The sequence below is a fragment of the Punica granatum genome, chromosome 6, assembly GCF_007655135.1.
Source record: "Punica granatum isolate Tunisia-2019 chromosome 6, ASM765513v2, whole genome shotgun sequence".
In the NCBI taxonomy this organism is placed as follows: Eukaryota; Viridiplantae; Streptophyta; class Magnoliopsida; order Myrtales; family Lythraceae; genus Punica; species Punica granatum.
In genome coordinates this window covers 6,074,921-6,101,059 of record NC_045132.1, presented here as the reverse complement: position 1 = coordinate 6,101,059, position 26,139 = coordinate 6,074,921, and the positions used below count along the sequence as shown (strand labels likewise).

The following is a 26,139-nucleotide window of genomic DNA, read 5'->3' as shown; positions in this document are numbered from 1 at the left end:
AAAACCATTTTTTATTTCAACTAATTGTTCAATCTGGCCCAAAAAGCCTAATTTTTTAACTAATGACTATAAAAATATCCCCGTAAATTGACGCGCCTATGCTCAATCTAAAAGTTTTAGTTAAGGTCTAATATTTTCTCATTAACTTTATGATGAAGAATTTTCTCAACAGTTTGTTTGGATCTGAGAGAAAGGGAGGGGAGAGGATGAAAAGTTATATCAAATTTTTAAAAGTTCCCATACAATATTTTCCCTCCCCTCCTTTCCTTTCCTTCCATTTCCCTCTATCTAAACCGAGGGTTAAACTTGAGAAATATTATGTGAGTTTATGATGTGTAATTCTTCATTCATTTCAGGCAAATTATCCTGTGAAATCCACAATACTTATTTCTTTTATGTTTTTCTTGACGTTAATTGAAACTAGTCACGTATATGCACGCTACACGGACATTTATATTTTTTTATTCTTTAGTAATTTAATCTTTTAATAGATTTGTAAAAATCAATTTTTATAAATTTAAAAGAGAACGTAATCGAGTTGTGTTAAAATGAAATGTTTTAAGCAAAATATGGGTAAATTATAATGCATCAAAATTAATTTGTTAAATTTAAAAGAAAGCATACATATATATATATATGTATGTATGGAAGATGTTAGGGATGCGATCCTTCGAGCAGAAGAGAGGTGAATTTGTCAAAGTTAATTTATTAAATTTATTAAAAGATTCCAATATACTTAGAAATTAGTAACTTTATCTCCTTGACTATTTGGAATCATTTAATAAAATTGAATAAATATATAATGAAGCTTTCCAATACGCTTATGTGGAAACTCCTCGTTACTCCAATATGCTTATGTGAAAGTTTCTCCTCTTACAAATATAAGCTCCTTATCAACTATCATAGGAGGAGTCTAAATTACACACATATGTATATATATATACACACACCATGACTTGTTAGTATCACCTAGTATTTTTGCATTTTCTCCCCACGCTTGCCTTGATATGGGAAAACTGGGTCGTTTTCACTCTATTTTATAGTGTAATGTACCCTTAAACACCCGTATTGAACAACGCCAAGTCATGAAATGGGCAAAATCTTCGACTTTGCGGCTCAAAGGACTAAGATGAGGCAAAATTTTTATACTCTCGATTTTAGGCATGATGTGGTATTAAAGATAAAAATCTTATGGTGTGTTTGATTTTAGAGTTGAGTTGAGTTGAATTTTGATTTTAATTAGGTTGTAATGATTGTATAGTTGAATTATAAGAAAAAAGTATGAAAAAGTAAGGAATAATTAAGAGAAAGTGATGATTGTGTAATGATTGTATTGTTGAATTGTTGAAAAAGTAATGAATAATTGAGAGAATTTAATATTAAAAATTAAATTGAATATAATATAATTGCATGTGGATTTATATATGGGGCCCACCTTTTTGAATTGAAAGAGTTGATTTTTGTTATGTAATAAGTAGAGTTAAAATTAAAGTTAAAATCTTAAAATCAGATTGTAAAATCAAACAGGATATTTGCTTAGATGCTATATTAATTTTCTAATGGCTCTATAATTACACAAGTTTATGTCCAATTCAAAAGTTAAAAAGTAATTGGTTGTCGAAGGAGCAAACTGTTTCATAAAATTCAGGGGTCTTTTAGTTAATTTTCAAATATGAGACTATCAAGGGCTTCACGAAGGTTATATGGAAGGCTGATTTGGTATTCACATATACATTTGATTAAAAATTGTTTATGAGATTATGTAAGGTAACTTACGCAGAAATGATGATGAGATAACACAAAAATTCATTCATTTTCTCATGAAATGCTTCTGCAGAACGAGTAACGGTCGGGTCATAAAAGAGTTACAAGATAAGCAAGTTGGCATCTAAATCCATAGAACCGAACGCTAACCCGTCGATAAACCAAAGCAAATGGCCTGCCATCCACATTCCTATCAAGCTTTGCTTTTGCTTGGAGGCAGAAATCTGATGTTCATTACATATAATAGGGTTTTTACACCATATATTCAATGATTTCACATTTTTTTTTTCAAATCTACCATATACTTTTAAAATTATCAAAAATATCTCATTGTTTATATTTTGTTCCAAATTTATCCCGACGTTATATTTTTTGTCGACATCTAACGGACATGCTGACATGACACGTTTTCCCGAGATAGATTTGAAAAAAATAAAAGCCATGGGATATTATTGAAGTTAGTTGAAAACCACGAGATATGATTGAAGTTAATTGAAAACCACAAGATAGGTTTAGGAATGATCAAAAACATAAAGCACGGCCACGTAGGCACACTTGATTTTCAAACGTGACAAATCAGCATGGCTGTTAGATGTCGATGGAAAATATAACGCTGGAATAAATTTGAAACAAAATGTTTACCATGAGACATTTTTGATAATTTTAAAAGCATAGTTCATATTTTTTTAAAAAAAATATATGAAACTATGGGATATATGGAGTAAAAACTCCACATATTATGATATGATGAGGAGCTTATCACGCACTCATTCCATCCACAATTGAAACTAGTTTACCGTCTTTGATTATTCCAAATGTTCGATGCTTACAGCAACATGCTTCATAGACATACTCGATAACACCCACTCAGTGAGACTAATTCCTTTTCACATATTCATTTTGAATCAAACAGAATCGGTATAACCCGTAGAGTAGATGAAAGTCCTCTGCTATCAACAAGAAACATTGCAGGACAAGTAATCAATAATCCAGACGTTTCTCACAAAGGCAAAGATCCCTCTTGTTAACATTTCTTCAGCGATGTTCTGATGGCATACAAGAATTTCGCTCCTAGTGGAAGAGACTACAAGGATGTGTTTGGTACGACAAAAGATTAACGGGCATTCTCTTATCCAAATCCAACTGTTTCACATTTTCTGCTTCCCTCATAACTAAAATGATGGTATTTTTACAAAGAGAATTAAAAGGTGGTAAGCTACAGTTGTATCAAGTCCTTGAAACAGTACGTACCAAGTAGAAACCAACCAATGAGGAGGATGACAAAGAATGCCCAGACCATAAGGAATGTCGAGCCCCCAAACAAGAGCCCAAGCACAAACACTACGCCAAACGGCAAGATACTTCGAACTATTGCTCCTGTGCTCACCCACTGGCCATTGAGGAAGACCAGAGTTGCTAGGTTCACCACATTCCACCCACCTGAGCGAAACCCTAGCCTGTTCAAGTTGTTGGCTACAAAGGAGTGACAGTTACACGTGAAGAGGTTATAAGAAAGGTGCTGGAACTCCTGGGTTCCCTTGCGGAGAGCATAGTCCCAAGGCGAGATTCCCCTCCCATACTCATCCCGAGGATTTTCTCCCTCTTCGTCATATATGGACGTGTTAGAGCACTGTTTGGACCATATTATAAAGGTAATAAAAGTCAGATGATGCAGAGTACTAAAGATAGGACTAGATCAACAGCACGCAGATATCCTAACTATTGTCTAGTTTTCAGCAGGAGAAGCTCGTGGCAAGGGTAAGTTATCAGGTAGAACCAAAACCGCATGACATCATATGATACCACAATTACATACCATTTTACATTCACATGGCATACTCATATTTGTTAAGGCAAGTGGTTATGAGGTGTGCCAGCAATATAATTACTTGATTCTTAGACCAGAAATGAAGGGTAGAACTTCCATTGCCGTGTAAAGGTAAAATGAAATGGGTTCAAGTGTTTAAGTTGACGCTGTTCAAGAACCTTCAACCAGCTTGCAACTTCTCATCGTGTATGCTGCTCAATAAGAATGGTACAAATGGACTAAGTGATCACATGCAAATATATATATCATACCTTTTCCTTGCTTATCTGTATGTAACGTGTTGCAGACCCAAATGCAAAGTTATCAACACACACGAAATTCGGCCCAGCGAAATCAAGAATCACACCATCCTCTCTGCATATGCCAACATGGCCAATGAAAGGTATGAACCATGATACCACAGGCAGGGGGGCCCACACGATGCATCTCGGAAATCTTGCTCTTCCAGGATCAATTTGCCTACTTTCATGAGAACTTTCTTCAATCATCATATGGTGTTCAGAGTCCTCATTTATTTCCATTGTGTTCATCCTGCTTCAATTGATAAAAGACATATAAAATCAATAAATAACCTGATGGAAAGAATCATTTCATTATTTAAAATACATTACATCAGTAGTGGTACTTTGACAACAGAAGATAACAAAGAAGCACTACGAGGATCAACCAATATCTGGTGTAAAGGCTTAATAAGCAAAGCAGTGATTAGAAGAAATTGGAGAGCAGTGATCACATTCGAAACGAATGGGATCAAGCATATATCTAGAAGTAAAACATTATTATACAAGTACTTAATAAAATTATGAAACCATACATTTTCCAAACTTCAATATGCGTCATGGAGATTTTTTCTTTCATACACATCTTAGGTACACTACTTGAAGAGCATGTGTGTGTTTGGCACGAGATATCCACATTCTAAGACATTGACACGGAGCACCTCTCATAACAAAATCTGGAACAATCTTGTGATTCTGATTCAACCTTGAGGACGGCCAAAATACCCCAATGGAGTAGTGTACATAATCCAAAAGCCCCATTGCTTCCTCATTATTTGTCAGTGAATAACAAGCAAACCTGCTGAGACTACCATTAGTGACAGAACAGATAAATTTCACTTTTCTAACTATGCTCAACATGGACCAAACCACCTTTAACGCTAGAGCATGACTTAGTAAACTTAATCCCCCTATAGGGGCCCTATCCCTTCTCCTCTGCACATCAAACACTCACAGACTAGTGCATTTTCACTCTTCAGATCGTGCTCTAATGCATAAAAAAATGTACTAATGGCAGCAATAATACTTATCTATCCCAGGTCTAAATGCACTATAGCAATATCAGCTATTATAGCACATCGATCCAGAATACGAACGCTAGAATCACCAACTCAATGTTCGATACAAAGAAAAGGAAACAGAATGGCTTGGGCCTGCCCGACATCCAACACAGTCCATACACACCTTTTAATCTTCAGATGTTTCCGTTATTGCATCAACACGAACCTACATAGAGAACCATCTTAGGCAATGTTTAATGTCAAATGCATCAATATGCGGTCCATAAAATCAGCTCCCTCAGCACAATCGAGGCCCTCACATATTCATCGCAACCGAGCTCTAATCCCTCAGGTTCAATATCCAGACTATGCAAGATTATGAAAGGATTGACAATGTCACACAATCAATCAAAACTCTCCAAGATTAACCGAAATTATCTGCCATGCGAAATTTCTCTCGATAACTCCAGCTATGATCCGTGTTGTATCACCGAATTCCTTCATTCCCTAAGTAGAAATCCCGATCCCTGGAAAACGGAAATAGGCTATGCAAGTACAGAGGGAGAATCTCGACCAAGCACTCAATAAGAAGCTATGGGAATCGAGGAGCACAGAATGCAGAGCATTAGATGGAGAATCAGGCAGAGCAAATGGGAATGGAGGAGGAGCATTTACCTTAATCGATCTGCAAATGAATCGCATCCGCCTCGTGCGGAGAGAGAGAGAGAAGACTGCAGAGAAGAAGAAGAAGAAGAAGAAGCGGGGATTTGAGAAAGGGCGGATGACCTGAGCCTCAGCCCGTCTGTCGGGTCATACCGAGTTCCCGGGTTAAACCTGTCTCGGGACAGCAGGCGGAGCTTTTCTTTTCAGTCCTTTTGCTTTTTCGTTATTCGTTTTTGTCCTAAACTTTTGATCAGTTTTGCCGTTCCATCACCTTATAATTTTCCATTAAAAAAAAAAGGAGGTCAAGTTTTTATCCTAAACTTTATTTTCTTTTTTTCAATCTCGTGTTTAATCCCTCTTCTTCCCTACAATTCTGCCCTCAATGTTACATTTTTTTTTTTGCACTGGTCTTGTTTTTTTAATCAGCATGCACTATATGCCAAGAAATAAAAAATTATTTTCAGAAATATTGAACTATTAAGAGATTAAAATTTAAAACAAAAAATGATGATGGAAATTGAAGAGAGGGTGAGCAGGGCCAGCTGAGGATAGCATGGCGCACCCGAGATCACAACATTCTTCCATTATGACCCTCTCTACGAAGATAAAGAAACTAAAAGAGTGATGGGGCACAACAACCGTGACCACCATCCCAGCCAGATTGTTAGGATGAGTGTAGAATACTGGCTCAACCCGAATAGATTGGAGCATGGATGGCGGGAGCGGTCGGAGCTGGAGCTGGAGCCCAGGCATCGATCACATTGATGGCGAGCTTCATCTTGAAGTTGCTGCTGTGCTCTTTAACTCCGCAGATGTACCATTTCTTCCCCGGGCTCTTGAGATCGATGATGTCATTTCCGGAGGTCAGTGCCTGGTTTGCTTCCGATTTGATGCACTGCTGGAACTCGGTCTGGTTCGCTCTGATGACGTTATGGTTCGGAACCATGTACTTGAACACTGCAAAATCATCACGTAGATGTTACTTCGTTATGTCAGCGGACAAATCATGTGCTCACCAACGTGTTTCTAATGCGACGTTATGTCAGTAGGTGCTACACCATCTGCAAAACTTACTCAGTTCGATTCTTGACTCGATTCACAGGGTTGTCTTGATTTGAAAAGTCGTTTTAAGTTTCTCACCATCGAAATTTTACTTACAAAGGGAGTCGCCCACCCGGAAGACTTTGCTTGCAGCCCAGGCCTGGTAGTCGAAATTGGTCGTCCAGCCTTGTTCATCCCCAACAATGTGCTGCGTCGCCAGTGCGATCGATGGAAGCAGAAGAGTGAAAACGGCCAGGATGGCGAATTGAGTAGAAGCCATTTCTAGATACAGTAGATAACAAATGTATTTGATCTTGTAAATCTCTCAAATGGCTTCTACTCTGAACTGATTGCTGAGCCGAGGTGAATTCATGTTGAGGTTTACGGGCAACTATTTATACAGTTTCGATCCCCATTGAAAAGTTCATAAGCCAAAAGGGTGCTGGCCGGCCGGCCACAGTCGGCCCCTTGTGGACCATTTAGTTTTTGAGCTTTGGGGAGCCCGTTAAGAGATTGCAAAGCAATGCCACAAATTAATGAATTAAAGAACGGGTCGAATTGGGGGATGCAGACTTGATTTAGGAATCGACGATATGGCATGTTGTGGGTATTAACTAATGGGATATAAGGAGAATGTCAGAGATATTTCATAAGAAAAGGACAATTTCTTTTCTTCTCCTTTTCCAAAGATTGGGGCTTTTGACTTCTAGTTTGAACAAGAATGGTCAAATGGGAGTATTGAGGATAGCGATCAGAACAGTGGTGTGTCTTACATTCAAGATAAAGGAGGTTTGGCGGTGTGTCTCCGGCCATCACCCTTCGATTGGGGTTGACGGCGCCCTTTGTGATCTCGATTCTGTTCAAATCAATGAAAAATTTGATGTCGTGCTAGATTATTATCAAATCGAGAGTTTGTATATTTTTAGAGTTGAGGAAAAAATTTCGTGTTATAATTGTTAAAATGTGAAAAATTTATATCTTTTTTTTTTGTTATTAAGCCGATATATATGAAAGCGGATTAACCAATGAAATTTGCTTGGATATTTGAGTTATAATTTTTAATCAAGTACAAATTGTAGGAACAATAATTTATTTTCTGAATTTTTAATATCTTTTGAATATTTCTTGTTTATTTGGATAATATATTTTGAAATCTTTGGATTTTTGAATGATAGTCTAAATACAAATAACCATTTTCGAACAAAATACGTTATTTGCATAATATTAGAAATACGTCGAATTTGAGATTTCAAACCTTATATAATTCATGAGTTTCTCAAATATTTTTTAGAAGAAAATATACTATATACATAACACTTTTAAACATTTAATAATTTTAAAACTGGCGAAAAAATAGATTATGCTTTATCCGGTCCAATGCAATTGGATGCATGATTTCTACATATAGGATTTTTACGAACACATCACAAGGAATACCGTCAGCGAGTGGGGCTAGCAATTTCAACAGTTGACCAACATAGGGGGATCTCGGATCATATGATAACTGGCTTTTCGTCCATATGCACACATTTTTTGGCATATTAATTTTACTCAATTTGTAAAAATTAATTTATTGTTAAATATTTTAAATTACAATTGAAGTATTTGTATTTGAAATAATTTTTTTTTGTTTATCTTTACTGACAAATTACAAGCTACTATCAATGGTTGAATATCAAAAAATTAAGAAATATGTGCATATTTATGTATAAACGCTAACATATATGTAATATGTATTTACATACTAATAACCTCAAGGGGTTCGGCCTAATGGTTAATGTGCACCCAAGTTTGCACCGAGACCCGGGTTCGAATCCCCTTGGGGACACCACTGGAGCGCCTTTGGCGTAATTATTACGCCGCTCCGTGCATTATATTGTGTTAATTCATGAAAAATGAAAGGGGCGCACATCTGTAGCTGAGTACCAATCAATTTCGTATAGGATGAATTTGAAAATTCACATAGCAAGATTTTTAATAGGTATGGCATATGGATGTCCCAGGCATCGCACAAGCTGGTGGGTTATGACTTTGAGACAAGCCTTGACGCCGCGTTCTCTAGCTTGGAAAATCCCTTTTACATCAATGCTAAGCTTCATGATGTCAAATTGTCGAAGCCACAGCACGGCGCGGGTATCTACAGCTAGCAACATACCAGCCATTCAATCTCCGACATCATCTGCAAAACCAAAACTCGCTCAAGCATAGCTTGCTTTTTGTAAAGAAAACTCACCTGCATCGAATTCCAAATTCTAAGTGACCAAAACAGTCTAATTACATCACTCGGATCTGATGTGAGTGCCACTTCGATATTACATCATCACTCCTAAGGTTAGCAAAGCAACAAAGGCTAGTTGAACAGAATGTTAGAAATTTTACATGCTCCAATCAGAATACCTGTCGAGGCACGGCAATTTCATCTACTTCAGCCACTGTGCTCTTTTAAAGAGATTTTGAGATTTTCCCGGTCTCCGACATTGTAATATGCAAGAGACATATTGTCCTTGAGGAAACCCAACGCCCCTCTCAGTTTCTGCTTGCTTGCTGCAAGCTGTATCTCGCCGGCAATCTTCTCTTTCAGACTCCCCACCGTCTCCAATAAGGACTGCACCATGATCCCCAAAACCCGCCGCTTGAGGTTCCCTTCATCGATATTGCCGGGAATTGATATGTTAATTTGAGCTGGACCCTGCAAAACACAACGGGCAATAAAACTCCAGTTAGTGTACCTACAGAAAGAATGAAATGGAAGAATGTAGGACAGATCTGAGAATTACGATATTGGGTGCTGAGCCAGAAACTGATCTTCTGGAATGAGCAGTGAATCGTCAAGCTTCTGTCTCTTTGGTTCTGGTTCTTCAGGAAGCCACGAAGGTGCCTCTTCAGGTGGCGGTGGTGGAGTTGGCATTTATAGCATGCCAGCTGGGGGGATCGGAACAGGAACAAGAGGTGGCCTAGGGACTGACACTGGGGCGAATTGAGAATTAAGAGGAGGAGGTACGTGAATACTGGTTGGCCAGATTGGCCAATTCCCCATGATCGGCAGCTGGCCAGAAGTATAGTCATGGGCATTGGCGGTGGAGGCAGATGAACTGCAGGCATCATCAACATGCTAGGAGGCCTTGGTGGGGGTATGAGGAGGCCAACACTGGTTGGAGCAGTGTACGCGATTGCATTTGGAGGCACACGAGGGAGGTCCAAGGCAGGTCCAGGAGGCGTGCGAAGAGGTCGGAATCCTGATGGTATGAAAGGTCTTGGCGGAGGAGCAGCCGGGCCTAGACGGGCTTGATTCGAGATGGCATAATTATTCTGATTTCCAATGACATCACTAATATTCTGAGACAACGCTTGATTTGCCGTGCATCCAATACTTCCGGCGTGACCATCCCATATGACTTCCTTTGGCTGCTGCTCGTATTTTTTCTTCTCAATCTCAGCCTTGACGGCATTCGAGACTTCTTCCTCCGTTGTACTGAATATATCAAGGCGGGTCCTTGCGAGGCCAATGATGTTTCTGGATATTTCATCATCCTGGGCAAGCGTTGTCTCCCAAATCTTGGCAAACATCCTCTCTTTCTGCTCCTTGTACTTTGGATCGATGAGAGTAATTCTCACATGTTCGGACATCTCATCGATGGGAATCAACTCTGCAGTGATTGGGGAAACTACAAATTTCATCGGGTCTCTTTGCGGGTATCCACTCCTCTGGTCTCTTCCAGTTCTCGACATTCCTTATGCCTCCTCAGCAAGCTGAAGCTCCTCCTCGTCCATCTCCATTTCGACTTTGACTTCCTTTCCAGCCTCGATTATCTCCTCTTCTTCCAAATCCGTCATCTTGCTTCTTCTGATAACCTCCTCGAGTGTCATTGGTGGAGGCAGATCTTTATCCTCATCATCAGCAAAGTCTATTGTCTCCACGATGACAAAATCATGCCAATCAATCATGGCCATTCGTATCCTGCTCGATCTCATCCTCCATACGCTCCCTCTCCTGCTCCTGTGATTTCTCCCATTCAAGCTGATGCAAGCACCGTTCAAGCATTGTCGTCAAGTCAGCAACAATTTTACGGAGCTTCTCAGTCAAGCCCTTTGGAGGCATCAAGATTTTCGATTAAGCATCTGCAAGTGCGGTGAAAAACACGAACATGCTGCTGTGTGTAGGCTTCAGAAATCGGAACAGAGGGTTATTAATTTCCCTGCTCGTCAATCCAGTCAAGAATGATATCCGTTTCTCGCCACAAACTGTGCAGTAAGCTTTATAATATAAAGAAGCTCCTCCCCTCCTATGATCCCTTCAGGAAGTCGAATTGTGTATTGTTCCGACTCAGGAGGCTCAAGGACTCTAGTAGGTAATGCTCTGAACTGTGTGTTAGCGATGTCTGGTTCAGCTAGAGTTGGCTCCGGACCCCTCGGTGCAGCAGCAGCAGCAGCATCTGCAAGTGCAGGACCTTGATTCTGCTGGGCACGAAATTCCAATAATCTATGCTGCTAAAAAGCAAGGTAGGGATGAGAGGAGTTGAGGAACTTGAAGTTTGGGTCCCCAGCCTTCTGCAGAATGATCCTCCTCTCAAGTTCGGGTTCACTATTGGCGACGCACCGAGCTGTTACGTCAACGATTTTTCTGATGTCAGGAGGAGGATGTAATATTCCAATAGTCCTAGCGTGGTTCACGACCGTAGCAGGCGCTAATGAATTAGCCTCGTCGTCCTTATTGTCCTAATTTTCCGATGGCATCTCGTCCTTCTGCACTTGGGATGGCAGAAGCGGCCCCAGGTTGCCATCTTCAGGTGGGGCTGGCAGGGACACTATAGCTGGTAAATTAGACCTCTTCCTGGAGGTGCTAACGAAAATTTCAGATAACTGAAAATCGAAAAACCGAACCAAAATCAATATCTGAGAAGAGCGTCTAACCTGAAAGTCGGGGCCGGCCAGTGAGAGACTGAGAGACAGTTTGTTCGGTGAGGGACGAGAGAGACTGAGGGACGATGCCCTCGCCTGACCTATAATTATAGAGATAGGAGGATAGCTCCTTGTCCACGGTACTCCCAATATTCAAGAAGAAGAATCTGATGTGCTAATTAGGAAATTACATCGGGATCAAGGGACTTTTCTTGATGGCCAAGTCAAGATGAGAGCGTGGTTCGGCCGATCTCACCTAGTGGGCTCACTGGGCTTTTGAGGCCCCAATCAATGCCCTAGACGGGGCATTAGCGGCCCCGATGGAGTGCACCCACTTGATATTCGAAAGCCCACAAACCCCGTCTAGTTCAAGTTCAATCCCAATAGAATGACTGAGTAAAAACTCTCCCGATTTTTCATGTGCAATCTCGTGCGTTGCACAGATGTGAAAAAATATTAATAGAATTTCATTTATCTGAAGTTTATGAAGAAAAATTTTATTTTATATATAGGGATTTTTAATTTGCTTTTAATATTTCTTTAGAATTGGAAAAATATTTATTTCTTCAAGAAAATATTTAATGTTATTTCGTTTTATTTTTTATATAATAAGTACTTATGATCATTATTATAAACGAGCATTTGAGTAGTCATTCAATCACAAGTTAAGAGTTTCAAAGAGGGATAAACTTCTCTTAGGAGGCTCCTTAAAAGGAGTTTTTTTGCATAGGTCAATTGGAAGTTGTCATGTCACAGTTTGTCGGGTGACTGTCGACAACGAAATAATAAGAAACTTGCTAAATAACAAGACAATTTGCTATTAAAATAACTTTCTCATTTTATTATTTTCTACAATCTAAATTTTGAGGGTGCATAGTGAGACATTATAAAAACTTCGAGTTGCAAAATCAAAATTTGTAGAAACAATTTCGTTTGTTTTCTAAATCGTAGTTTTATTCAACTTAACTCAATTTTATTTTTTCTTCAATTCAACAATATAATCATTACTTTTTTATTTTTTAATTTAATAATATATTTTCATACATATTTTTTTAATTAATTTTATAATTAATTTTTTAATAATAAATTATACATTTACTTTTTTTATATATATACATATCAATTTTTTAAGGGTAAATTACATTGGTATTCTAAAAAGTTTTACAAATGTATTAGGTTGGTCCAAAAAATTTTTTTTGCTACTTGATGGTACAAAATATTTTAAAGTTGTAACAATATAGTACAAATTGTCATTTCGCCATTGACGCCGTCAAGCGACACTGACGTGGCACACTACGTATTATGGAAGCTTTCTGATGTGGCCATACAGTAACCTCTCTCTCTCTCTCTCGTCTCTCTCTTCTCTTTTTCTTCTTCTTCTTCTTCGATTCATTTGATCTCTCACGAGGAGAAAAGAAAGGATTAAAACTAACACAATCTGGAAAGGAAAGAGAAGATTATAAACAAACTACAACAGTAAATTACTTAGAGATCGGGAAAGAATATGACTGTTATTTGTTTTTGGTGAAACATTACATGATGATTCAAACTCTTTTAAAGTTGTCTCTTAATAGTATAAAATATTTTACAGATGTTACATAATAATACAAAATATTTCTTTAATTAACTTAAGGATTCACAGTTAATTGTTAAGCCGCCCATGTCAAAAAGGAAACAAGATGCCTTAGAGGAGATCGAACGGGAACGGGGCGGGGGAAGGGAGGAGCAGGACAACAAGAAGAAGAAGAAGAAGAAGAAGAAGAAAGAAGAATAATCGAAGAAGAAGAGAGAGAGAGAAATGGCCACCCTAAAAAGCTCCCATGACACATAGTGCGTCACGTCAGCGTCGCTTGACAACGTTAATGGCGAAATGACAATTTATATTATATTGTTATAACTTTGAAATATTTTGAACCAATTTGATCCATTTGTAAAATCTTTTGGACCATTATTGTAATGTATTTAATTTTTTAATAATAAAATTTTTATTTATTTTCACATTTATAAATATATACATATATATCCACATATATTAATATATTTATTAACACTGATTGGGCAAAATTAATCAAAGTTTCTAAAACCAAACGCAATCGCGCTTTCCAGTAAATAGAACCTTTGTTGTTCTTCAGTTCAGTGCTGCTCCTTCGTCTTCTCCAGCTTTAAAGCCTTCCCCATCTCCGCCCCTCTGCTTCATTCCGGCGATATCACATGCCTCCCAGGAGGATTCCCACCAACGCCGTCGTAAATGTCGACAGCAGCAGTGAAGATGAGGTCGAAGACGGTGCCCGGAATTCCAATATCAGCGGCTACTCATCCGCCACCAAACCAACGGCACAGAGTGAAATCACCGCCGCCCGTGAAGGGTCCGGGGCTGTCTCGTCTTCCTGTGATTCCCTCGAGTCCCGAAGCTTCTGGAAGGCCGGAAACTACGACGTCGGCCCCGCCCCGAAATTCACCTCCACCCCAGGTTCGTTTCTCCCCTTTCTCATGATCAGTGATGTTACGGCAGAAGGATTTCAGGTGCTCTGCGATGTCTCTCATGGACAAAGGACAGGAAACAAACGACATAAAATTGCTTACTGTACGAAGTAGGTCTTACTTCTTAGTTCCATCGCCTTTTTTGAAACGGGACACTATTTTATTGGCAATGTCGAAGGTTGTCTAGTTTTCTTACTTCAGGTGATGAACTAAAAGGGAGTACGGGATTCTTCTTCGAAGACCCGACAAAAGTTCTATTAGAATTAAAGCAAATAATTTTTGGTAATTGACTGTTTGGTGTGTATTAATATGAGTTGCAGATCTTTTGGAGCATGCCCGTGTACATCCCAAGTTTCTTCACTCGAATGCAACTTCTCATAAATGGGCATTTGGAGGTGAGTCTTTTTGATCCGCGAATTAATCGCAAGATGGAGAAATTGAACCGCTGTCAATTTGTGTATGACCATTAGAAGTACGATAGATTTTCTAGTATTACCTCTTTAAGAATCTCTGCATCTTGCCCAATTTTTGTCTTAAGGCTGTAAATTCTTGCTTTGCTCAGGCTTTAGGCATCTGAGATAGGTTACCTTGATGTATAGGCTCTTGGGTTGGTGGTTTACATTGTAAGTATCCTTTTGGTCATCAATGAAATTTACCATTTATCAAAAAAAAAATAATAATAATAATCTCTGCATCTGATTTAGGTAGCTTTCTCTCTGTCTAGACACATACATTTGCATGTAGTTTCATCCGTCACTGTTGAGTTTGATATAACCTAATGAAAGGATATAGTGCAATATCTTCTGTCATGCTGAATGTTTTCTCAATAGATCAGATTGCTTTACTTCATCTCCGTTTTGCTTTAGATATATGGAGGACTTCTGTTACTTCTTAATGGATCACAGTGCTTGAATGCTTGGTCTCTCCCCACATGATCAGGAAGTAGGTCCTTGGACCATTCGTAGTGATAACTAGTACTTGTCAGCTAGTGGATGTTTGAAGTCTATAATGTTCAAATTGGTTAGAAAGTTTTAGGCAAAAGAATAGTTCCACTTGCTTAGCAGGCAAGATTAACTCCACTAGTAGCAATTTATGATGCATTCCTTGGTAAAATACTTACGTCTCGTCTCCCCTTGCAGCAATTGCTGAGCTCCTGGACAATGCTGTTGATGAAGTACGTTTCAGACTTTTACTGTTGCTTTGCATGGCTGCCGTTGTTTCTTGTTAGTTTGATCAGTTGAAATATTATCGCTTTTGGGCGTGGGTATCATTTAACCTTGAAAGAGCCTTTGCTTAAGTCTCTGTTGCCTATATTGACATTTCAGATACAGAATGGAGCGACTTTCGTCAAGGTTGATAAAATTAATATCGTGAAGGATAATTCTCCAGCTTTATTATTTCAAGGTATACAAATAGTATTCTTCTCATTGGATGTCCGATGGTAATGTTGACAAATAGAGAAATTGACGGGCTGTTTGTGATGTCCATTGCAGATGATGGTGGTGGCATGGACCCGCAGGGCATTCGGAAATGTATGAGCTTGGGTTATTCGTCAAAGAAGTCAAACACTACAATTGGACAATGTAATCACTCAAAATCCAAGGCTTGTTAAGTTGAAGTTCATTTTTGCTTTCGTTAATCTTGATGCTGCCTATGCTTTTACTTGTGGTCTTTTTGTTCCATTCTTGCTTTTTTTGACAGATTATACAGTACTTTAGCCTCAAACTGGAACATTTATGAAAACTTATGGATGATTAATAAGAAGCTCAGGTCAGGAGCTGAGTTGAATATAGTGGGATGTTGCATATGTATATTGAGATAGACTAAACTGAAGGTCCCAGATACGTAGTTGTACAATACAATTGGCATTCACCACTGTTTTTTTTTCTTTCTGGGGATGGTTTCGAGGTTAATGAAGGAAATGGGGTGCCTTTATATGGGGGAATGCCACCAAAAATGAGGATATTAAATCACATTTTTTTAAAGGCCTTTATCACTTGATGATTTATGTTCCGTGATATAATCCAAAATAGAAAGTTCCAACTGCATTAGTTGAGTGATGTTTTACTACGTGTTAAAGCTTCTTTCTGTTCCAATTGCTTTATTTAAAACTACTATATGTTGCTGGGATTACTTATATGATTAATCATTAATAATTTTTTTCCTTTTCTTTTATTCAGATGGTAATGGATTCAAGACAAGCACCATGCGACTGGGTGCTGATGTAATTGTTTTCAGTCGTGCAGTTCGTGCAGGGTATTTAATGTCAATTTACTGTTCATTTGCATACAGAGTAAAAAATTTAAATATGTTCCTTTTGTCTCACCACATTAATTACAGGATACCTTATTTGCCCTGATTTTTCCTTTCCAAGAAATATTTGACATCTACTGAAATACATTCTGATAACATCTTTTGACTCTATCTCGAAATATAGAACTTTTTCTTCCTACTTTTGTTCCTGCTGATAATCTGCTTCTGTTGTTCGAAGTAGAGGATCTAACCTTTTCAACTTTTTAACATGTCTTGTAGGAAATCAACCCAGAGCATTGGACTTCTTTCTTACACCTACTTGAGGAAAACTGGTCAGGATGATGTCATTGTTCCGATGGTATTTTTTCTTTATGCAACTCAAGTTTTTGTTGAATGTGGTATTTCTTTTGCTTTGTCTTTTTTCTTTTTTACTCTTTTATATGGGTCTTGATATATCTACGATTTAATTCTGCATAGCTGCCATCAATGCCGTATAAGCTTAGTTATAGTAAATTCTCTCAGATTTCAAAGGTAGCAATCAAGTATCATCAGCAACACATTGGCTGCTAAATTGTGATTTTGTATTAGCTACTACTCAGTTCATGTAGTTGATTGAGCTGCAAATTACTAGGCTTAAGCTTTACTTTGACTTCTAGAGGGATTTGTGAAGTGTGGTGGGGTTGGAGGACTAATGGGGATTATAATATCTAGAAATGCGGAATGGTTTACGATAATTGTAAAATATGTAAATATCCTTCAAATTTAGTTGGAAATTTGTCATCTTTGTGGCTGCATACACTGCCTGGGTTCCTCAGCATTAGATCTCATCCTTTTCGCTACAATTATATTCAGGACCTCTCATCTTTGACTAGAGTTTCATTTTTTTTCCTTGCAGATAGATTTTGATATTTCCAGTCGCTTGGCAGAACCGATTATTTATAGCTCGGAGAAGGACTGGTCTAATAACTTGAATATCATCCTTGAATGGTCTCCCTTTGAATCAGAGGAGGAGCTGATGCTGCAGGTTTTTCCTTCCGTATCTTATCAAAAGAAAGATGCTTTTACTGATAAAAAAAATTCATTAAAGTGTAGATTCTTTAAAAGAAAGGCAAATTAACATGATTAAGTTGGTGATTTAAAACAAATTAATGGGTGAAGTGCTTACCACTTGCCTAATTATCTGTCATGAGGGACGCTAATGGGGAATGTGTGAGTTAGGATAGAAAAATGACACAACACCAATTATTCAGAAAGCACTTGCATTTTGTGGGTTTTCATTTTCTTGATTACTAAAGTGATTTGACTACATTGTTGATCTGAGTGCTTTATGAAATAGTGGATGCATACCAATAATCAATTGTCCTCCCTTCTTCCCTATTTCTTCTTCACAAGCGACTATTAACTAATTGTTAAGAACTTAATCCATTAGATTGTTAGCCAAGAGGACCTATGTCTGGCTTAGATTATCTGGATTAAGATCAATTATCATTTGAGTTTGATAAGAGTTATTCAGGTTCAAAAAAATTAATATATTAAGTGCTTAAAAGTTATTTAAAGTTCGGTTGGGAAATACCAATGAAGACAATTAATGAAGTGGAAATAAAAGAAAGCATGTAGGACATTCAAAAGGGCCCATTGAAGTCAAAAGTTTCTTGCATTGAGTTTTCAAGAATCCTACTTGGTAATTAAACCTCTTTTACAATGTATTCCCATCCTTTCTTTCTGCGTTCCTCATTTTTGTTCTTCAAAACAAACTTTTAACTAACTTTTACACACTAATATTTATGTTTCAGTAAGTACCACAGAGAAAGAAGGCACAAAGGCAAGATAGAGGGACAGACGTCTAGTGCATCTATTACTTGATAAATTCATTGAATAGATCGATACCAACTTAATTGAGTTGTTTTTGCTTTCACTGGTGCTCTCTCTACATGTGTCTTTACTCTCTCCAATTGATATTTTCCCTTTTACTTACAACCGGAAGAACTTAGTTTGTTAAGTTTGTCAAACAAAATCTCAGTTGTGGAAAAGATAAGCTTTACTTGCGCGGTCTTCTTTACATGACTAATTGTTGTGTAAACTCCACCCCTCGAGGTGATTTGGCTTTGACTGTTAACAGTGAGTTAAATTGCTTTGTTCTTGATCAGTTTGCTCTGTGCTTCTCAGTTTGAGGATATTGGATCACATGGTACCAAGATTGTAATATTCAACTTATGGCTCAATGACGAAGGCATCTATGAATTGAGTTTTGATGATGATGATGAGGTATTGTTGCGTCCTCTAGAAGATGTTTGGTCATTTCTGCAGTTCCAGTAATTAGAGGACATGACGTCTTTGCACTATTGCTCTGCTCTAAAGTTGACAATAAGACATCAGCATGTTTAGCTGTTTTTCTTTGGCCGAAGTATTGGAGCGCCAGTATTTAAAATTTTATGGTCACAATTGTTATTAATTCTTATTGCTGGTGTCAATAAATTGATTTTACTTTGTATAGGACATTAGGTTGAGGGATGAAGCTAATTCTGGAAGCATGACAAAGGTACACAAGAAAGTTGCTGAACTAAGAGCTCATATATCTTACCACCTCCGGTATTCTCTACGGGTACATTTGTGTCTCTAAAACTCCTTTATCTGGTTCTCAGCATTGGACTGTAGTTATTTCCTCTTCTGATATCAGTCACTGATACTATGTAGGCATATGCTTCAATCTTGTATCTCAGAAAATTTCCAAATTTCAAGATCCTTTTGAGGGGAAAGCCTGTCGAGCAGTATAGTATTGCAGATGACTTAAAGCACTCGAAGGTTGTATCCTACAAGCCTCATGCTGCAGCAGCACTCAAAGAGGTAAGAAAGGACTTGATTTTCATCTTTGATAGCATATTAGAAACATATTCCTAAATCAGTTCAAGGTTACTAAACTGCAAAAACAATTAGCAGAACCAAACATAATCTGTCGTCAATAGAGAAAGAGATGTCATTTTCTGTTGGGGTAATTTGGATGTCAGGGGATTTAATTGTAAACTTCTTTCTTTCCCAACTCTGTAGGTTTCTGTGGAGACAACTATTGGATTTATCAAGGAAGCGCCGAGTCTTGGAGTTTCTGGATTTAATGTGTACCACAAAAATCGACTCATCCGGGTACTGGAGTATATTAGTTGCTAACTATATTATACTTGATAGGGTGAGAGACATCTGAAGCACCAATAGGAAAACTACCTGGTGGATTAAGTTAGTTTGACTTAAGTAGTTCTCTCGCCTCTCCAGTGGTGTATTTCAACTCTATCCTCCTGTCTCAAACTATTTTTTATCCTTTATTATTATATCTTAACTCAGTTGACGGTACTTTGCAAGTTGTTAGCTCTGTCAAACAGTGGCCTAGTTGTTCTGTTATTGGCATATCCCCGGATTAGGAAATTATTCTGATTTATCTGAGCAATGGCAGTGGCATTAATAGTTGTAGGAACAGCTCTAACAGTGATAGTGTTAGTTCAGAGAGTTAAACTATTCAATTGATTTCATGTTGGATTTTCTCAGCCTTACTGGAAAGTTACTAGCGATGGAACTTCCAAAGGATACGGTGTTGTCGGTATGTTGGGCTTTCTTTATGCTTTTTGGTTGCTAATTTCTTCCTTGGGACTTTTAGTTATATATGTTGCCTATATATTTTAGGGGTTTTGGAAGCTAACTTCATAGAACCTGCTCACGACAAGCAAGATTTCGAGAGATCATCACTGTACGTCAGGCTTGAAGCAAGGCTGAAACATATACTCGCTGAATACTGGTTTGTCTTTTCTTCTCTACATCCATTGGGCATAAAGGATATTGGTTGAATAGTCTTTTTTCAGTTCTGTATCTTTTTTTTTTTTATGTAGTTTTTTTTTTCTCGTCTTTCATGAATGTAATTTAACTCTGCGGTAGGATCCGTGACCATAAGCTTATGTCTCGACTGTTCAAGAGCTTCTCATTAAGATAACAAAGTTTTACCCCTGCGCTATCCTACATTGGTGATCCTTGACATGACACTGATTGCATGATTGTTGGTCATGTCTTTGCCCAGGAAAGGACACTGCCATTTTATGGGACATCAGACTCCTGGCGCTAGAAATAGATCACTCCATCTTCTGTCGAGTTCCCAGCAAAGTAGACAACCGAAAACAGTTATTGTTAATGGTCTTTCGGCTTCTTCCAGACAAGGCAGTAACCGGGGATTCGGTGCTCTGAAATATCCCATGGTGAGTGGGCCTATTGTAGGATCCGCATCTATAATCAACATAGCATGAGCCTTCTGTGGCACTATTTGCATATACTCCTTTACTGGAGTAAGCTTTTCTTAATCTTAAGCTTCTCATGTTCAATTACCAGAACAAACACTTGAGTTACACCATGTCACTTTTTCCCTAATTTTTTGCGAGAAACAGAACTTGTTTTCAAATTGTTCCAAATCTAGCCACTATTACAGTTAGGTTCTTGGTATTAACTGCTGATGTGGTGAGGTTGATGTGGCACCACATTAGCTATTCAACGGATATTGGTACAGACAATGAAAACTTGGAAAAGCTTGGAATTCAAAAAACTACAAAGAAAATAAGACAATAGCCTGCCGAGGGTGGCAATGGGCAATGGCTGCTGCTGCTGCCACCTCTTTGCCCTCCATGTCCCTCACTCTCAGAAATCGTCAAAGTCCAAGCCACAGCATTTTCTCCACCAGGAAAGCTGTTGGGTCTTCAATGGCACGGCTGTGAACTCACCAGGCCTGTCTTTGCAATCACTGAAGGTGGAGGAATCATCCTGGGCACTCTAATGGTTGAAATTCATCCTCATATTAGCTCTTTGGGATATCTTCGGATCTCTCCACCAGCTGCTGGTTGAATCGGAGATGAAACTGCTTGGACATGGCATTTGAGAGTAGGGACAGCAGAGACGGGGGCTGCAACATTAGTACAAACTCCGATCACTTGTTTGATGTTTTTTTTTTTTACTTTAGGTCTTTTCTTTTTCAATTGCAAAGACTTGTTGCATTAGTTTAAACTGTTTGACATGTTTGGTGTTAGCAGAGCTAGTGATTGGAAAATCATCTTCCACGAATCTCCCTGTTTCTCCTAAAATCTCCTGTTTTAAGGGCATCACCAGTTATCTCACCTATTAATGTTGCCCCCCTGTTATACTCGGACTATGTTGAGTGACTCGGTTTTCTTTGTTTTTCTGTTCCTTTTTTATTTTTATTTTTTTTATAGGTTTCTTTTGAAGCAGCGACATTAGTGGACACTCCCGAACCCATGTCGGTTGACCAAATATGCGACGAGAACATTGAACTATTCATGAGGTATAAATTTATAAGTTCAAGCTGAATCCCGAAATTTATATGCTCTGGTTAGGTCCAATACCATGTGTCTACTTAAGATTGAGAATTTGCATTTGGTATCTAAGATTGTCGTTTAAATCTTATTGGTGTCTTAGGATTCGAATTTGTAGAAGTTTAAAATAGAGAAGGCAAAGAAGAAACTGTCCGCCATTGATAATCAAATGCCTAAACTGTGTTAGCCTATTCGTAGTTATATGGTATGGTCTGTGTTACTAAATGGATATCTTAATTTCGGGGTAGAGGAATTATTGAAACAACTGGGATTCAGAAGGACTGGAAGCTAAAAGTGAACAAATATGGGGGCATAAGTGGCAAATTCTGCTAAGTTTTACATAAGTCCATTTATCCAAAGAGAGGAAATTAAGGTTTGAAGGCTAATTATAATGCCTAAAGAAGCTTGAGAGTTATTATGTGTATCTGATTTTCACTGGCTTGCAGGTGTGAGTCGCATAAGCAGAAAGATGCTGAGTTGAAAGAGAAGGTATGCGTCACTTTTCGCAATTCATTGATAATATAGTTCGGAAATGTTACAGATGACTGATTTCCTTTGCCTGCTTTCCCATCTCGAAATGGATAAAAAAGATTCGGAAGGTGGAGATGGAATTGGAAGAGACACGGAAGAAGTGCGCCCAACTTTCTTCCTACTTGGAAACTAAGAGGAAACAAGAATCATTGAAACCAAGGATCGGCAAAGTTTGAACAGTTTTGGTTTTCGGAATCTCTTTTTCGCTACGATTTCACGTAGGTTGGATGGCCATGATTATCTTAGCCCCCGCCCCCCCCCCCCCCCCCCCCCACAATGTAGTGAATATTTTCTTAAAAGGATGAAAAAGGAGGGGTAAGAAAGGCAAAAAATCACTTATTGCTCCATGATCCTATGTGATAGCATTGCATAGGTGATTGCCTTTGCAATTATTATGGCCATTGTGTTTTTCTCCTCCAATTATCCATTGTACAAGACGTGACGACCCTGATCGAAATGTGAAACTGAAGTGTGAAATTCGGGTACGTTTAGGTAATTGGTCGGTTGGTATACCCTTTTGCAATAATTTTTTCGTTTCTCATTGGATTTTGGACTTACAGCAGCTTGGCCAATTGTCATCACCTTGTGTCAAAGTGACCACTGGATTCCATCATCTCAAATGGCCATTATGTGGTGAAATCCAATCTTTAGTGGCTAAATCAAAGAGTTTTCCATCGTCTTAGCCACGGACCGACCGCTTACCCCCCCTCCGTTGGATCAACAAGGTTCAAAACGCAAAAGGGAATATCCAACCGTGCGGGGCAGCGGGCAATGGAATGGGTAGCATTTCGCGAATTCGAACGGCAATTAACATTTAGGAATTATTATGGCTATCGGTAATTTGGAAGTCTCCATCAGGGAAAAGATCCGACAGGTTGAATCTCCACTCAAATCAGTGGGGACATCTTTTGCGGGTGCAAAGTTGCTGGAAAAGTAAGAGGCACATAATATCCGATTTATTTATTTGTTGAATTTATTAATTAATAGGCTTGCATAATTGCACTTGACACTATTCTACTCTAGTTCCTACTACCACGTCTATATCCTATGGGTTTATTATTTTTTTTCCATAAAAAAATGGGTTTATAATTTCACCATTGAATGGATCTTTTGGACCTTTTACACACACACACATATATATACATACATAGATATATGTGTGTATATATAAATATATTGAAGAAGGCTCAACTTCTAGTTGTTTATTTTGTTTTCGGTTTGGGAGACGCCCGTGAGTTCAGATAAGTTCGTCGATGCAGATTAAATGTGGGTGGGTAAAGTAGGTTGATGGCGGGTCGTCGTGTCGTGCTTGAGGCGTGTAGGAGTATCTACTTGTGCTTCTTTTTTGCCGGCACCGAACAAAGATCTGTGCAGTGGCTGGTGTTTTATCGATTTGTATACAAGGAACGTCCTAAGTTGTTATTGTTTCCAACGACCCAAAGTGAAATGAAAGCATTACCCTAACAATTTATAGTATCTATAGGGCGCACACGGTAGCCCAGGTAGAGAGCACCATAGTACTACTGAAATCCTAATAAATCAATGTTTGGCGATGATAAGATATGAATTGAGTAAGGGACACGGCCCCAATATAAATATTAGGGAGCTAATCCTATCAAGTGGTGATTTTACTCCGAATTAGGATAATATCTTACTCATAGTGATGGAAAATGGCCATATTCATGTATTAAATTTACGAAAATTGCCATGTGTACTGAGAAAAGAGGAGAGGGATGGTAATTGCCTTAAAACAACGACCACTAACACCATCGTCTGTAGAAGTCATCGGCTACCTTGAGTAGGTAGTGAGGCGTCGAGCCCCAACCGCCTCAAATTAGTGGCCCCCTCTCCTCTCCTTGAAGAGAGAGAGAGGTGCGAGAAGGGGTAATGGGGGCTCGACACAAGCCACCTTCGCTCCAATCAAGAACGTCGGGCAGCCACACTAAAGCAGTGGTCATTGGTGTAGGGCAATCACCGTCCCTCTCCATCTTTTACGACAATTTTTTTTTTATCTCTCTCCTTTCTTTTATAATTCCAAACTTGGTTCTATTTTGAGAAATCTTTAAAAGATATTTATATAGATTTTTTACAAAGATGTTCTTTTAGTTAGTAAGTTGGTCTTTTTCCTTTCATATACTAATATCAAAGCCTTGGCTTACACCAAACACTTGATTAGAATATTAATTTCACAAAAAAAAACTTGATTAGAATATTAGATATTCATGAAATCTATAAATATGAAAACAATGCATAAGTCAAATTCTTATGCTGCCACACCATCAAAAGTAAGAAACAAAACTCTCTCACTTTATCACGTTATCACTTATGTATTAAAAAAAGTTTTTGTCATTATATATAATATTTGCGTATAGCCCAATAAAATATATACAAGACAACAAAATATGCAGTAGATTATATACATTAGCTACTATTCAGGAATTTTTTTTTTATATTATAGCAATCGAATTGCCGTTCATATATATTATAGCAAAATATAAAGTTGGAAACCAATATTAACGAGGGTTTATAATATTGATAGAGTTGCCATTTGCATTATGGATAAATATATTCATATAATATTAATCACAATCAAATTGTTGTTTATAATATTACTTGTTTATAATATTACAAAGGGAGAAGCAGCAGGTGCGCCGGCCAAGAGGTAGGCAAAGGGAGAAACAAAGGTAAAAATCTTTTTTTTTTTAAATTGCACTCCCTTAATAAAAATTTTTCTATTTTCTTTTGCAAATTAAAGAAATCATTCTTTCATACTAAAATTATGTTCATGTGTGACATATTTAAATTTTTTTACTTTTCGTTTACTTATCTTTTTTATTGTACAATATTACAGATTTTGACGTATTATAATGATTTATCACATGATAAAGGAATTGGGCTTGGGAAAGGCACATGGACAGAGGTTGAAAAGATTGTGGGATACCATGAACATAAGTACTAATGGAATCATTAGTCTTGACATGATTTTCCTTGATGAATTAGCATGTTTGGTATTTTTGACTAATTATAATTGGGAAAAAAGTTTGAGTGGTACAAAGCCTGTTTTCGGATGTTATAGTTTGGTACAAAGCCTTTTTTTTTTTAATAATTGAATACAAAATGTTGCAATCAATTACATCTCTTTCTATTTCTACTTCTCTTTCTTAGTGTTTTCTGACGTGGCATCTGACATGGCAAAAATAACCCAATAAAATCTCATTTTTAATTTCAATTAAATTAAAATAAAAAATAAAAATCTCTACCTCTCTCTCTCTCTCTCTCTCTCTCTCTCTCTCTCTCTCTCTCTCTCTCTCTCTCTCCCCCTCTCTCGCCTCTCTCTCCATTCTCTCATGTCTCTGGTCTTTATCTCCCGTCTCTCTCTTACTTCCTCAACCCCCATCGATTTCCCTATCTTCCTTTTCAATCCAACCCAACCCCTGTCCTGAGACCCTCGTCGGTGTGCCCCTTTCCTGTGACCCTCGTTGGACCCTCTTCCTCTTCTCTCTCTTCTGTTTAATTTCGAGATCTCGATCGTCCGTCCTCCTCACAATTTTCTTCACGTCTGGGCTCTGAGTAGAGAATTGTTGTTGCTCTCTCTCTCTTTTACTCCCCAATGATATCATAGCTTAGAGCTCAGCTAAGAAGCAGAAGAAGACGTCGGAGGAAGAAAAGAGAAGGAGAAGAAATATGAGAGGACAAAATGTCCCACACCGGTTGAAAAGAAAAAAAAACGGGGAAGTTTATAAAAGACAAAGGCACAATAATCCATTGGCTTAAGCTTTTTGGTTGCATATGAGTTCAAATCCAAATTAGGCCCATTTTATTTAAAAATTTATCTAACTGGTATCATAGCCTATGGTTACAATCCTAGGCGTGTAAGGCTGCTTTAGTGTGGTGTAGAGCGCATATGCGTTGGTCTATACGATTTGTTGGCTCGAGTGTAAGCGTCGCGTGCACCTCGAGCAGGAACCCAATGTGTCCAATTTCAAGACTTCATAGTGAAGGCAGGTGTGTGTGTATACGAGTGGTCCCATCGAGTGGTTTACGTC

At 38.2% G+C, this 26,139-nt stretch overlaps 3 protein-coding genes and 1 pseudogene across 8 annotated transcripts; 1 reads left to right on the top strand and 3 right to left on the bottom strand.

Annotated features, from left to right (window-relative positions):
• Nucleotides 1-2,742: 2,742 nt before the first annotated feature.
• LOC116212421 (protein RTE1-HOMOLOG) lies at nt 2,743-5,685 on the bottom strand. Of its 6 annotated transcripts, none has more exons than XM_031547029.1 (4): nt 5,547-5,662; nt 5,056-5,398; nt 3,844-4,123; nt 2,743-3,394 (listed from the first exon to the last, which is right to left on the bottom strand). In XM_031547029.1, exons 3-4 carry the CDS (start codon nt 4,120-4,122, stop codon nt 2,981-2,983), a joined length of 693 nt encoding a protein of 230 aa, XP_031402889.1. In that variant the 5' UTR covers nt 4,123; nt 5,056-5,398; nt 5,547-5,662; the 3' UTR covers nt 2,743-2,980. The 6 variants fall into 6 exon arrangements, with proteins under 6 accessions (XP_031402889.1, XP_031402890.1, XP_031402888.1 ...); XM_031547030.1 differs by having other exon boundaries at nt 5,056-5,097; nt 5,547-5,660; XM_031547028.1 differs by lacking the exon at nt 5,056-5,398 and having other exon boundaries at nt 5,547-5,685.
• A 340-nt stretch (nt 5,686-6,025) lies between these two features.
• LOC116212385 (mavicyanin-like) lies at nt 6,026-6,916 on the bottom strand. Its single transcript, XM_031546972.1, has 2 exons — nt 6,693-6,916; nt 6,026-6,491 (listed from the first exon to the last, which is right to left on the bottom strand). Exons 1-2 carry the CDS (start codon nt 6,853-6,855, stop codon nt 6,223-6,225), a joined length of 432 nt encoding a protein of 143 aa, XP_031402832.1. The 5' UTR covers nt 6,856-6,916; the 3' UTR covers nt 6,026-6,222.
• Nucleotides 6,917-8,813: 1,897 nt separating this feature from the next.
• On the bottom strand, nt 8,814-12,728 carry LOC116212091 (annotated as a pseudogene).
• An 816-nt stretch (nt 12,729-13,544) lies between these two features.
• On the top strand, nt 13,545-22,616 carry LOC116211797 (protein MICRORCHIDIA 2-like). Its single transcript, XM_031546310.1, has 18 exons — nt 13,545-13,944; nt 14,276-14,350; nt 15,095-15,129; nt 15,281-15,359; nt 15,449-15,538; nt 16,136-16,211; nt 16,488-16,566; nt 17,104-17,232; nt 18,375-18,473; nt 18,703-18,810; nt 18,903-19,052; nt 19,254-19,346; nt 19,743-19,794; nt 19,878-19,989; nt 20,266-20,440; nt 21,443-21,531; nt 22,009-22,051; nt 22,153-22,616. The coding sequence occupies exons 1-18, from the start codon at nt 13,686-13,688 to the stop codon at nt 22,267-22,269; spliced, it is 1,860 nt and encodes a 619-aa protein (XP_031402170.1). The 5' UTR covers nt 13,545-13,685; the 3' UTR covers nt 22,270-22,616.
• The last annotated feature ends 3,523 nt before the right edge of the window (nt 22,617-26,139 follow it).

What these genes read in the sequence shown, in the direction of transcription:
- LOC116211797 (XM_031546310.1), top strand. Translation starts at nt 13,686, where the DNA reads ATGCCTCCCAGGAGGATTCCCACCAACGCCGTCGTAAATGTCGACAGC. An exon ending in ACCTCCGGTATTCTCTACGG is followed by an intron (nt 18,811 to 18,902) that starts GTACATTTGTGT and finishes GATACTATGTAG; the next exon opens with GCATATGCTTCAATCTTGTA. An exon ending in CTGCAGCAGCACTCAAAGAG is followed by an intron (nt 19,053 to 19,253) that starts GTAAGAAAGGAC and finishes CCAACTCTGTAG; the next exon opens with GTTTCTGTGGAGACAACTAT.
- LOC116212385 (XM_031546972.1), bottom strand. Translation starts at nt 6,855, where the DNA reads ATGGCTTCTACTCAATTCGCCATCCTGGCCGTTTTCACTCTTCTGCTT. An exon ending in CCGGGTGGGCGACTCCCTTT is followed by an intron (nt 6,492 to 6,692) that starts GTAAGTAAAATT and finishes ATGATTTTGCAG; the next exon opens with TGTTCAAGTACATGGTTCCG.
- LOC116212421 (XM_031547025.1), bottom strand. Translation starts at nt 4,456, where the DNA reads ATGTGTATGAAAGAAAAAATCTCCATGACGCATATTGAAGTTTGGAAA. An exon ending in CATATTGAAGTTTGGAAAAT is followed by an intron (nt 4,127 to 4,406) that starts GTATGGTTTCAT and finishes TATCAATTGAAG; the next exon opens with CAGGATGAACACAATGGAAA. An exon ending in TACAGATAAGCAAGGAAAAG is followed by an intron (nt 3,395 to 3,843) that starts GTATGATATATA and finishes TGGTCCAAACAG; the next exon opens with TGCTCTAACACGTCCATATA.